At 37.7% G+C, this 13,143-nt stretch overlaps 1 protein-coding gene across 4 annotated transcripts in view; it reads right to left on the reverse strand.

Annotated features, from left to right (window-relative positions):
• LOC108697174 (protocadherin-15) overlaps positions 1-13,143 on the reverse strand; it is a 404,849-nt gene that overhangs the window by 134,971 nt on the left and 256,735 nt on the right. For all 4 annotated transcript variants that reach the window (XM_041570856.1, XM_041570857.1, XM_041570855.1 and 1 more), the window contains 2 exons: positions 3,122-3,262; positions 804-916 (listed from right to left, as the gene is read on the reverse strand). In XM_041570856.1, coding sequence (XP_041426790.1) covers positions 804-916; positions 3,122-3,262 — 254 coding nt within the window. The remainder of the gene's footprint in view (positions 1-803; positions 917-3,121; positions 3,263-13,143) is intronic.

The raw sequence follows: 13,143 nt of genomic DNA on the forward strand, positions 1-13,143 counted from the left end.
TAAGGGATAATGTACCTCCTACTGTAAATGATAAGGATATTAGAAGTCACTGAGGGGTTGTTCTGTGACCATATAAAGGCACAAGGCTGCAGGCTGAGTTATACAGGGAACTCTGAGTATCACTCATGTATTATAAGGGATAATGTACCCCCTACTGTAAATGATAAGGATATTAGAAGTCACTGAGGGGTTGTTCTGTGACCATATAAAGGCACAAGGCTGCAGGCTGAGTTATACAGGGAACTCTGAGTATCACTCATGTATTATAAGGGATAATGTACCCCTACTGTAAATGATAAGGATATAACAAGTCACTGAGGGGTTCTTTAAAGGCACAAGACTGCATACTGTATATATGTAGACCCACCTTACAGCAGTAATGACTGTCATTGTGGCGATCAGCCAATGAAAGCAGATGCAATGAAGTACCCTCTTTACCTAAAATGTTGTACCCCTAGGAAATAACTTTGCAATGACAAAGGTTTGACAGAGCAGCATCTAAAGTATCCTGAGTGTGCAAAACACAGTGGGGCTCATTTATCTACATTGGTCAAATTTGCCCATGGGCAGTAACCTATAGCAACCAATCAGTGATTAGCTTTTTAAAGCCAGATGCAATTTGAACAATGAATGCAGAAATCTGATTGGTTGCCATGGGTTATTGCCCATGGGCAAATTTGCCCAGTTTTCAGTGCATTTCATTTAATCAAACTTCTATCCTTTGCATGCCTGAAGCTTCTCATAAATGCTTCCATGTAAAGTACCCGCCAGCATTCAGTATAATAGTGAGGAACATATCTTACCTGTATTCCTCTTGTGTGAAACGAGGAATAACCGATGGCTGCAAAACTGTTATTATCACTGTAGTGCTGTTATATTTCACTGGATCTCCATCATCATAGGCGATGACACCCAGCTATAAAAAAAAATATACAAATATGAATCTACAAATATATAATATATAAATATAATAAGAACACTCATAACACAGGGGGTCATTTACAGAGACCCCTGACCAGGGGGCATGTAGTGACAGTTGTCCCGGGGGGGGGTGGATTTCGGGTTTTTCAGGGGGGCCTGGTCATGCTGCAGAAGAAGCTGCACCAGAGAAGAAGAAAGAAGCCAACGCTGGAGAAGAATAAAGAAGCTGCGCTGGAAAATAATGAAAAAGCAGGGCCCTGACTATATGCAAAATCACTAAGGAATGTAAAAATGCTCTCTTTAATGCACATTCTGTCCTGGATCTGGTTGTGCTTTGAACTTTACGCCAGATGAAAACATGACATAGGGAACATGGTGAGTATAGGGCTCCATCATGACCTCTACCTGGAAGTGCTCCCTAATATGAACAACCCTCTGCCTTGCCCTCATGTATAGAAAGAATAGAACACAGGTAGTGCTATATTTATCAGGTGAATGTAAGTGCTTCATTCTGGAACAAAAAGACCTGCAGCAATTAAAAAACATGGCAGACTGTGCACGCTTGATGTTGTGCAATGAGGTTAATACAGTTACTGCTTACCATTTATTATTACTGTGTACATGAATCATAAACTGCTTTATCTACAGTTCCTACCAGAGGTAAAACCATACTAGAGGGCACATCTATTTAAGAAGGGCATGCAAAGTACAAAAAAAAAACAAGCACAAAGTTCTAAATTTTTTGCCCTCTATATATACAGGTATTGGATCTAGACACCTTTGAGTTATGGAAAGGTCATCTTACATTTTATCCAAATAATACCATTTTGTTTCTCCTTTTTCTGTGTAATACCGTATATACTTGAGTATAAGCCGAGTTTTTCAGCATCCAAAATGTGCTGAAAAATCTACCTCGGCTTATACTCAAGTAAGCGTTCAGTAGCTGAGATTGCAGTCACTTTTAATCATTCCTATACCAACAGTTCGCTTGGGGAGAGACTGCAATATCACACAGCGCCCTCTGTTGGTTATATGAAAGAATAACAGTGCGCCCTCTGTTAGTTATATGAAAGAATAACAGTCCGCCCTCTGTTGGTTATATGAAAGAATAACAGTGACTGCAATATCACACAGCGCCATCTGTTGGTTATATGAAAGAATAACAGTGACTGCAATATCAAACAGCACCCTCTGTTGGTTATATGAAAGAATAACAGTGCGCCCTCTGTTGGTTATATGAAGGATTAACAGTGATGGCAATATCACACAGCGCCCTCTGTTGGTTATATGAAGGATTAACAGTGATGGCAATATCACACAGCGACCTCTGTTGGTTATACGAAAGATTAACAGTGATGGCAATATCACACAGCGCCCTCTGTTGGTTATATGAAGGATTAACAGTGATGGCAATATCACACAGCGACCTCTGTTGGTTATACGAAAGATTAACAGTGATGGCAATATCACACAGCACCCTCTGCACATGGTAGTGGGAAAATGCACACAATAATCCATTTGGCAATTCTCTGTCACTATCAACTTTGCAAAGAAGTCCGGTTGATCGCTGGGGGGGTCGCTTTGGTGGAATGTGCGCTGCTGGGAGACAGGGCTGTAGTTTTGTCTAGACTTATACTCGAGTCAATAAGTTTTCCCAGTTTTGGTAGGTAAAATTAGGTACCTCGGCTTATACTCGGGTCGGCTTATACTCGAGTATATACGGTAATAAAACAGTAACTTGTACTTGATCCCAACTAAGATATAATCAATCCTTATTGGAGGCAAAACCAGCCTATTGGGTTTATTTAATATTTACATGATTTTCTAGTAGACTTAAGGAATGAAGATCCAAATAATAGAAAGATCCATTATCTGGAAAACCACAGGTCTTGAGCATTCTGGATAACAGGTCCCATTCCTGTATCTTGCTCCCCCATAATTGTGCTAACAGTGAGAGGCACACCCCAGAAATCTGTTTCACACAATAAACACAGGGGATCACCCCATGGAAGAGCTATTTTGGTTTTCAGTTCTGTGGTTTTTATGAGTATGCCAGGTGAGTGCCAGTTCCACTGAGATGATACCGAATGTGTCTCTGGTTTTACCTCAACAAGACCAATTGGTGGCCCATATTCTAGCTAATAGGCCCACAGTAAACCAATAATAACCATAACTCAAGTGGGATTATTTTCATATTTACCTTAAAAATTGTACTGGGCTCTTCATTGAGATTTACCCTGGTTAAAACACGACCAGTATTTTCTTCGACATCAAATATGCTGGCGCTGTACGGGAACTGAACCACGTCTACCTTGTATCGAACTTTGCTCGCAGGCGTGCCCTGTAAAACAAACCAACACAGTTTGTTAGAAAATCAATAGCCTTATTTAAGCACTTGCCAACAAATCCATAAGGAGAAAAACAGTACAAATTTTAACAATGGAAACAAAAATAAAATTTAGGAACAAACCTAAACAGGTTATTATTGGCAGTGTACTGATTGAACACAATACATTCTGCCCCTTTAATATACAACGTACAACAGGAGGGAAAACATAAAGTTGAAAGGATTCGATGTTTATTGCTTGAGATTTGGGAGATCTCTTTGGACTCACATTTCTTGCACTTTCACATTAATTGGCTTTTAAAGGGTTTAAAATAACATTTCTCTCACTCCCTCTGCATTGAGCCTTATTGGCATGATGCAAAGGTTGGATTTCAGTCCAGTGGTACCCTGGGCATTGAACATTAGCCTGCCCCTTAGCTTTTGATAACCATATGCAAAGAAGGCTCTGCTGTACTGTGCATGTGCCAGTCAAGGACATCCAATACTGCTTCTATGTTTAATAAACATTAAATTCATGGTTAGGAAGGTCCAAAGCCCTGTTTGTGCTGCTGAGTTGTGCAGTTCAGCCATGCCAGTCCCTTACTCCACACACTAATGCGAGGGCCCTTCTGAGAGAGAGGTTCCAGTGTAACAGATGCTCTACATCCGCCAAGTAGAGCTAGTTTTGGTCTGGAAAAGGGTTATACTCCTTTATAGAACACTTACATATATTACAGTGAATATTATGTGAGTAGAATGGAAGGAATGGCACACTGATGGTAACAGCAGGTACAGAGTTTTACCTGTAAACCCATTATCCAGAAAGCTCCATATTCCAAAAAAAAACATCCTCCACATCCTCCACAAAGTCCATATTAAGCAAATGCTGTAATTCTGATGCTTTCCTTTTTCACTTGTACTTGATGGCACATATCTCTGCTCTTTTGTCACTAATGAGCACAGCAAGACTTTTATTGGGCACTCATAAAAGTTCAAAATCGAAATTTGTGTTTTAGAGGGTTTTTTTTACATTTTCTCTTAAACCATGAATACTATGAAAGATTGGCAAGGATATACAAAAACCTCTAAAAATTTAATTTTTTTGGGCATTTACTAGCAAAAAAGGCCCATTAACTTCTATAGGACCCTGATTGATTTAACTCACCAAAGTTTTGTATCAGAGTTTTTCGTGGTTTTTGTCTGAAAATTTTAAAGACCAAAAAATAGACTTTTGAATGGTGGAGGCTTATTTATTTGTGTTTATCAGACAATTCCCAGCTAAAAAAAAATCCTAAAAACTCAAAATATGATCGGATTAAAAATGATCCAATAGGGTCAGTGCATCTCCCACTGACTTCTATAGAACCTCAACAACTTTCACTTGGTGAATTTTTGCATTAAAGTTTATTGCTTTTTTCACTTGATAAATCTCAAATTTTAGAGCTTTTAAGAAATATAAGAAGACCAGAGATTCCTGGAAAAAAAATCACAATTTTATTGTTAATAAATAGTCACCTTACTAAATAGGCCCCCTAATATTGAATGAAACTACAACATTCGCTTTGTCGGAAAAACTGTCAATAAAATTTAAATTTCTCCAAATGCTTTACCATCCGTGAATAATTGTATTCACTTTGGGTTTTTTTTTTTGTACCAAATGCTTTGGAGTCAAAGGGCTTTTTTCTTGCGTTTTCCTTGCCTTTTTTCTGTTCAAAAATTATATATTCCGGTGAACAAAAATGCAGAGATTTGCAAAAACACACAATTCATTACACTGTCTGCATAAATATATATTTAGCTGCACACTGCTTCCATGCTGCATTTAAAATGGTCCAGTATCTGTTCTTGGAATGAATTATTAGTTAGAAAAATCACCTTGTTCTATTATGCAAGGAGACCGTGACATTTTCTAAAGCCGGATTATTTAGTCCCAAGGTAACTAAGGGAACCCAAATGTCACAATATGTATTATAACCTTGTGTCACATTGTAAGAGGCTCTGATTAATGCCCAGAAATGACACATCGGTACAACAACGGTGTAACGGGTGCAACAAAACCCTTACGCTGTCAAAAAGTGAGCAAATGAAATCAATGCAATGATAGTGTGAATGTGCCGGCATAAAGCTATCAGCGTAGGGAAGCAGGTCACACACAAGGCTAACAATGGGGTGTTGCAGGAACACGAGAATCATTAATCATTCCGCTAACTTTGTTTTTAAAGGATGGCATATGCATTATAGTAAGCAGTTAGGACCATTTCTGTAGCTAATATTTATATACAAATCGATAATCTCCATGAAGCACCTTGGGGAAAAGATAATGGCACACTATTTATTTGCAAACGGAGAGGGCGGATGAAAATGAATAACTTAATGCAATATGCATTCATTCCTATGTTTAGCCCACACACATCAAGGGAGATTATTTATCAAAATCTGAAAATTTCTGATTTGTCCCCCTTATTTATCAATCCATTTTTCCAAAAATTTACTGTGTGGAATAAAATCGTGAAAAAAAATTGAATTGGACACATTTTTCGGATTTGATGCCTGATAAAGCGTTTTTCCACGAAAACGGATTATTGCACTAATCTGGGGCTGATTTATCAAACCTTATTCCTTTTTACCAAGCAGTAATGATACGCCAACATTTTACACGTTGTCCCTGCTGACCAAAGCGTCAGTACCCAGTGTTGGACTGGGGCATCTGAATCTGACCAGAGAAATAAAACATAATTTATCTCATCACTGAGGGCCCCATGTTTAACTACTCTGGATGCACATGCTTAATGTTCACCCCTGCTACGACTTCGAATCGAAGGATTTGAACTAAAAATCGTTCGACTATTCGACCATTCGATAGTCAAAGTACTGTCTCTTTAAAAAAAACTTCGACCCCCTAGTTCGGCAGCTAAAAGCTACCGAAGTCAATGTTAGCCTATGGGGAAGGTCCCCATAGGCTTTCCTAAGTTTTTTTTGATCGAAGGATATTCCTTCGATCGTTGGATTAAAATCCTTCGAATTGTACGATCGCAGTATTTGTGCTAAATCCTTCGACTTCGATATTCGAAGTCGAAGGATTTCAATTCCTAGTCGAATATCAAGGGTTAATTAACCCTCGATATTCGACCCTTGAATCAGCCCCTTAATGCAACAAAAGTATATTAAGAGGCAGTTCATTCTGTGTGTCGGACAGGGAATTTCCATTAAATATTGGTATGAGCAGTGACAGATATGCATGGACACCACTAGTGCCATTAACCTAAATGTCTCAGTTGATGAAAATTTTGTTCAACTCTTCTGAGCAGTCAAATTAAGTTTTTTAGATTAAAAACCTACTCCCCAGTCAGGGTATTGAAATATGATAAAGAAGATCCCAGTTTTTTACTCCCCTGCTCTGGTATTTGTGAAGCCCACAGATGAAGAAGGCTTTGATGGATGAATGAATGCAACATTGATCCATTTGTGTGCCAGGACCTTTTAGTATTGTTGTGCCCCATTGTTTAAATTGTGGCATGGATCAAGAAGAAGCCCAGAAATGAGTCTGGTCCATCTACAGTCTTCAAGTTTAAGTAAAAAAGCATAAGCGTATAAGTATAAACATCCTTCTTAAGGGAAAAGGCAGCAGAAAGTGGAATAAATTTTTGAAGTTTTTGTAGAAATGCATTGGCACATTCTTGATTTCCACACAATATGTCCCCTTTAAAGGACAAGGAAAGTCTAAAATAGAATAAGGCTAGAAATGCTGTATTTTGTATACTAAGCATTAACATGAACTTACTGCACCACAAAGCCTAATCAAACAAACGATTTATGCTTTCAAAGTTGGCAACAGGGGGTCACCATCTTGTAACTTTGTTAAACATTTTTGCAAGACTAAGACTGTGCACATGCTCAATGTGGTCTGGGCTGCTTAGGGAGCGTCATAAACAAAGCTGCTTGAATTCTGCATGGCTGGGAAGTAAGGCGGGGGCTCCCCCTGCTGTTCATAAGTATGATTGTTTCCCTGCTCAGCAGTTAGGGACCGTCTGACAATTCCTATCCACAGCAGTAAAGGAAGGGAGAATTTCACTGTATACAGACAGGTTTCTTAGAAAAACGGTACACATTTTTTAATTGAAGTATATTGGAGATAGGTTTCTTTTTCATTAAAGAAAGTAAAAATGGGATTGTATTTTTTTTTGCCTTTCCTTGTCCTTTAAACATTTAGATTCATTAACTGTTTGAATGACATAGACCTATCAAAATATTTCCTTATACTCAACCCTTACTGTAATACTATTTTCTCCTGTGTCAAATATATAGGGTATATAGCGAGATATCAAAATCATTTAAAATAAAAAAAAGTGGAAAAGCATTGCATTTTTCCAGTAGTTTATTGGTTTGAAGGTGATGCAGGCTGTGTACTAGCAGAAGAATGTCAGCTTCATATTCTTTAATATTCCACAGAGGTTAGAGTTCCACTGAACTGAGCTTATACCAACTTGAATTGTTCTTTGCACAAATGGATTTGAGTAATACTTTTTTCTAGAAGTAGATATCTTTGTAGATATCAACATTTTTATCAAACACCCCTTGCAAAAGTTAGTTTTCAATTCAACATTGCTATTAAATTGACACTATCAATCTATGTAGGATAGCTTTGTTTTTAGGTGGGGATACACACATATTCTCGCGAAGATAAATATTATCTCTGGAAATAGCATTGCTGCTCAGACAGATGCCATTTGAGTGACTTTGTCAAGAAAGTTTGTCATCTCAAGTGCCCTTGAATGAAAGTGATCGAATTAGCACTTCAACAAGTTTATTCTAAACCTTTTCTCTCTGAGACAAACTCACTGGGGATTGCAGTTGACGTTTCATGTGTTTTGCATTTTGAGAGAACTCTTAATTGCAAGGAAATTTTGAAAAGGATTGGAAATCCAATACAGAAATAAAGGTATCACTTCAAATAAACAGGGAAGCAAAATGTTTTCGAAGCTTTTGAAGCAGACAAACAGATGGACAGACAGATATTATGGGGCCGATTCACTAACTTCGAGTGAAGGATTCGAAGTAAAAAAACTTCGAATTTCGAAGTGTTTTTTGGGCTACTTCGACCATTGAATGGGCTACTTCGACCTTCGACTACGACTTCGACTTCAAATCGAAGGATTCAAACTAAAAATCGTTTGACTATTCGACCATTCGATAGTCGAAGTACTGTCTCTTTAAAAAAAACTTCGACCCCCTAGTTCGCCATCTAAAAGCTACCGAAGTCAATGTTAGCCTATGAGGAAGGTCCCCATAGGCTTTCCTAAATTTTTTTGGTCAAAGGATAATCCTTCGATTGTTGGATTAAAATCCTTCGAATCGTTCGATTTGAAGGATTTAATCGTTCGATCGAAGGAAAAAATCCTTCGATCGTTCGATCGCAGTTTTTGCCCAAAATCCTTCGACTTCGATATTCGAAGTCGAAGGATTTTCATTCCCAGTCGAATATTGAGGGTTAATTAACCCTCAATATTCGACCCTTTGTGAATTGGCCCCTATGTGTCATTAAAATGCAGACAAAACAAATAGTAGCTAATATTGGTTCAATGAAACCATGTGCTAAATTTCAGTGGTGAACCAATAGAACACATTGGGACTCATTTATAAACTTTGCACATGGCAGATTGGTTTCCACAGTGAATATATTTGCCCTGTGCATGGTTATATTTATAAATTTAGGGGTTTATTTCTCAAAATCCGTTTTTTTTTCGGAATTTTTTAAATAAAAATGTCCGACCAAAGTAGAATCCATGAAGAGACCTTATTTATTACTTAAACTCGATGAGTACACCATTCTGGACTACTATTCGTGTGCTTCATCCAATGTGGTATATGATGATTACATGTACTAGGTGCTCTACACGAGGCATATACAGGACAAAAATTGCACACAAGGATGAACCATAAAATCACTTTCACCCATTGATACTGTAAATACTCTTTTAAAAATCCCATAGGACTGAATGGAGACTGGTGGTATTTCCCTCTAGCAGACTGGGCAATCTCTAATTTCACTGTTTGATAAATATGCCCCTGGACTATTTACAACCCACTCTAAAGGTAGCCATACATGGGCAGATAAAAGCCGCTTCCTTTAGACCAATTCGGCATCTTATCTGCCCGTGTATGAGGGCTTCCAACGGGTCATCCCGATCAATATCTGGCCGTGATATCGTTTGGGAAGGTTTAATTTTTCAGGGGATCGACTTGTCCGAGCCTATTGCTCCTCTAGGCCGAACGTTCAGAATATAGCCCTGCGTTGGTAGGCATATCGGGGAAAGATCTGCTTGATGACACCAAACAAGCGGATCTTATAGTATATGGCCAGCTTATTATTCATGATCTCTATCTATCTGTAACTTCCTAATCTATTGCCCATGAATAACTTTCACTGATCTAATAAATACATGCTGTGCATATTTAGAATGGGCCTTGGTGCTCTGAAAGCTTGCAATGGATTTTTATTGTTAGCCAATATAAGTATCACTTATACGATACTTTTTGTATTTGTTTTTTATTTGTTATTTTCCCCAGAATTCTAGGATCCTTTGCATCCATTCTCACAGCTATACACTTCAGAGCACACTGGGAGGTTGAAAAGGAGCTTGACAAAAGTTTACAAAGAGCATTATGGGAGCAAGAATCTGAATAGCTTTGATCTGTGCCAAATGAGTCCTTAATTGATTGATTGATTGATTAACCTTTTCAGCCGTCTTGACATAATTTTTCTGATACTGTTGCAGAAGTAACACTGACCATTACACAACTAATTGGTGTGTGCTACCCTGTACACACTTGCACGATTGTTTATTTAGAACCACAACACTTTGATATAATTATTAAAGGAAAACTATACCCTCAAAATGAGCACTTAATCAACGGATAGTTTATATCATATTAAGTGGCATATTAAAGAATCGTATCAAACTGGTATAAATATTTAAGTAAGTCTTGCCCTTTTACATCTCTTGCCTTGAGCCACCATTTTGTGATGGTCTGTGTGCTGCCTGAGAGATCACCTGAACAGAAATACTGCAGCTCTAACTGTAACAGGAAGAAGTGCGAAGAAGCAAAAGACACAACTCTGTCTGTTAATTGGCTCATGTGACCTAACAAGTATGGTTTGTCGGTATGTTTGTGTGCACAGTGAATCGTACAATCCCAGGGGGCAGCCCTTATGATTTAAAATGGCAATTTTTTATTTTTGATTACCCGATGGCACATACTACTAGAAAAGTATATTATTATGAAAATGGTTTATTTACATGACGCAGGGTTACATATGAACTGTTTTATGCAATATCTTTTTAAAGAGACCTACATTGTTTGGGGGGTATAATTTTCCTTTAATAACAAATTATTTTGTGGGACAATTTATTCTGCCTACAGTAAGAGGCCAATTCATTAACTTCGAGTGAAGGAATAGAAGAAAAAATACTTTTAATTTCGTAGTGTTTTTTGGCTACTTCGACCTTCGACTACGACTACGACTTCGAATCGAAGGATTCGAACTAAAAATCATTCGACTATTCGACCATTCGATATTCGAAGTACTGTCTCTTTAAGAAAAACTTCGACCCCCTAGTTCGCCACCTAAAAGCTACCGAACCCAATGTTAGCCTATGGGGAAGGTCCCCATAGGCTTGGCTAAGTTTTTTTGGTTGAAGGATAATCCTTCGATCGTTGGATTAAAATCCTTCGAATCGATTATTCCTTTGAGTGTTCGATCTAAGTATTTGCGCAAAATCCTTCGACTTCGATATTCGAAGTTGAAGGATTTTCATTCCCAGCCGAATATCGAGGGTTAATTAACCCTCGATATTCGACCCTTGATGAATTTGCCCCTAAAGGTTGTCCTTCTCATTCACTTCTAAATTTGTTTCAGTCCAGTAACCAATTAACTAAACCCATGGTCCCTTTTTAGAGGTTTATATCCAAAAATAAAGTAGATTATTTCGCTTGACTACTGTGAAATTCATTCTCCATTGCAGCGGAATAAAATTCTATATATTAAGCAAATTAATGTCCAATAATACTTGTCAAAATTAAATGTTGTTTCCAGACACAAATTCATATGACAGCAGTGCATTAAATAGATACAAAATCCTGTAGTAAGATAAACTATGAATGTATTTATTCTAAGCCAACATTTTATTTCATTATAGGCAAAAAAAAAAGTAATTTGCACTTGTGTTTAGCTGTTAATTTTGAAAGCAGCTTGATCTAAGATAATTGTCCTGGTGTATGTCTGCACTTTTGTAATCTTTTGTTTTCTGGCCGGTTCAAAAAGCTACAAATTATATGCACTCGCTTAACAACAGGATTAAAAACCCAATTTATTTGCATTAATACAGCACTAAAGAAAATGCATTAATAATTGGACATTTATAAGAACTCTTTCATGCTCATTTTGAACATAGTGCCCGATCCCACATTAGCCTCTTAGCATAAACTCATAGTACAGAATTCTGAAACATTATGCGTAAGGTTGATTGTAGCACTAACAGTTCAATTACACCCCCTGCTAATAGATTGCTGCTGAATAGCTGTTTGGAGGTTTCAGCACTTTGAGGATATATATATATATATATATATATATATATATATATATATATATATATATATATATATATATATATATATATATATATATATATATATATATATATATATAATTACCTGCTATCTATCAGCAACATCATCCTGAGTTAATAAAACATGAGTTTTCTGCCCATTCTGAAGTATAGACTAAAGCTTTTTTTCCATTTAGGAACATTTTCTAGACAATAGAATTCCACCATTCCCTCTATGGTGTTCTTGTAAACAAATTAAAACTCACAAAGGAAAAGAAAATGATTTACCTTAAGGCAATATGCATTTTAAAACATAATCTTACTGTACAACCATCTCATTAACTTACTACTCCGAATGTTTTATATGACTGTTCTTTAGTTAAGGATCCCCTAGGCATAAAGGCAAGGGTCACATTTATCCCATCTTCTCACAAGTTCACCTGAGAATTTCCCAGGAATAGAATAACCCATAAATGGATATCTCATTATCTCTTCTGTTATCTGTGAACTTGTTTTAAAATCTGAAATACAGTTCTTGAGGCTGTGTAAAAAATCAAACTGAAAATGTTGCATAAATTATATTTTTTATGATAGAAGTGGGTTCATCTGTATAAGATTGAAATAGAAAGTAACGTTGCGAAATGTGAATTGTTTAGCTAATGGTTGATAGGTAAAGTCAGGTTGGCCCCTAGAGGGAGCTAAAGTCTAGCATCAGTTTCATAAGAGCTAGGGAAAGTCCCCAAAGGGTGGAGACTGGGAGGTTATAAATAGAGAGGCCCAAACGGAGGAGAGAGAGAGATGCATCATGGGAAGGGCAGCAAGCATGGAACCACTAACGCAGTAGATTCATCTCCTAAGAGAGGTACTGAATGTAGTTAGTTGAAGTTCTACCGAGTGTGAGATGAGCCAGGATAATTAGCATCAGCAGCTATGGCCCCAAGGGGTGAGTGGGCGTAATGACCCAGCAGGCACCTGCCAGTCAGGGTTTCAGAGGATAGGCCAAGGCTAGAGGAGAAGCCAGTGAGGTATCCCCACAGACCTAGTGTAATTATTGTTACATAAGCGTGAGGGAGTTGGGGAGATTTGAGCCCTATGGAAGTGCTCCTGCTTGTATGCTAGAGACGTGGGACAAGATTAATAAATTAGTTTGGTTCAACTGCAACCCCTGGCATCTCCTTTTGCTGATGTAAGTTTGCATCCTGATGACAGTTTACAAGAAGCTGGGTTTATGGACTGGGTTATATTTTGGCAGAATCTCAAGGATTAGTAGGAGACGTCAAAACACTGTTC

This window comes from Xenopus laevis, chromosome 7S, assembly GCF_017654675.1.
Source record: "Xenopus laevis strain J_2021 chromosome 7S, Xenopus_laevis_v10.1, whole genome shotgun sequence".
In the NCBI taxonomy this organism is placed as follows: domain Eukaryota; kingdom Metazoa; phylum Chordata; class Amphibia; order Anura; family Pipidae; genus Xenopus; species Xenopus laevis.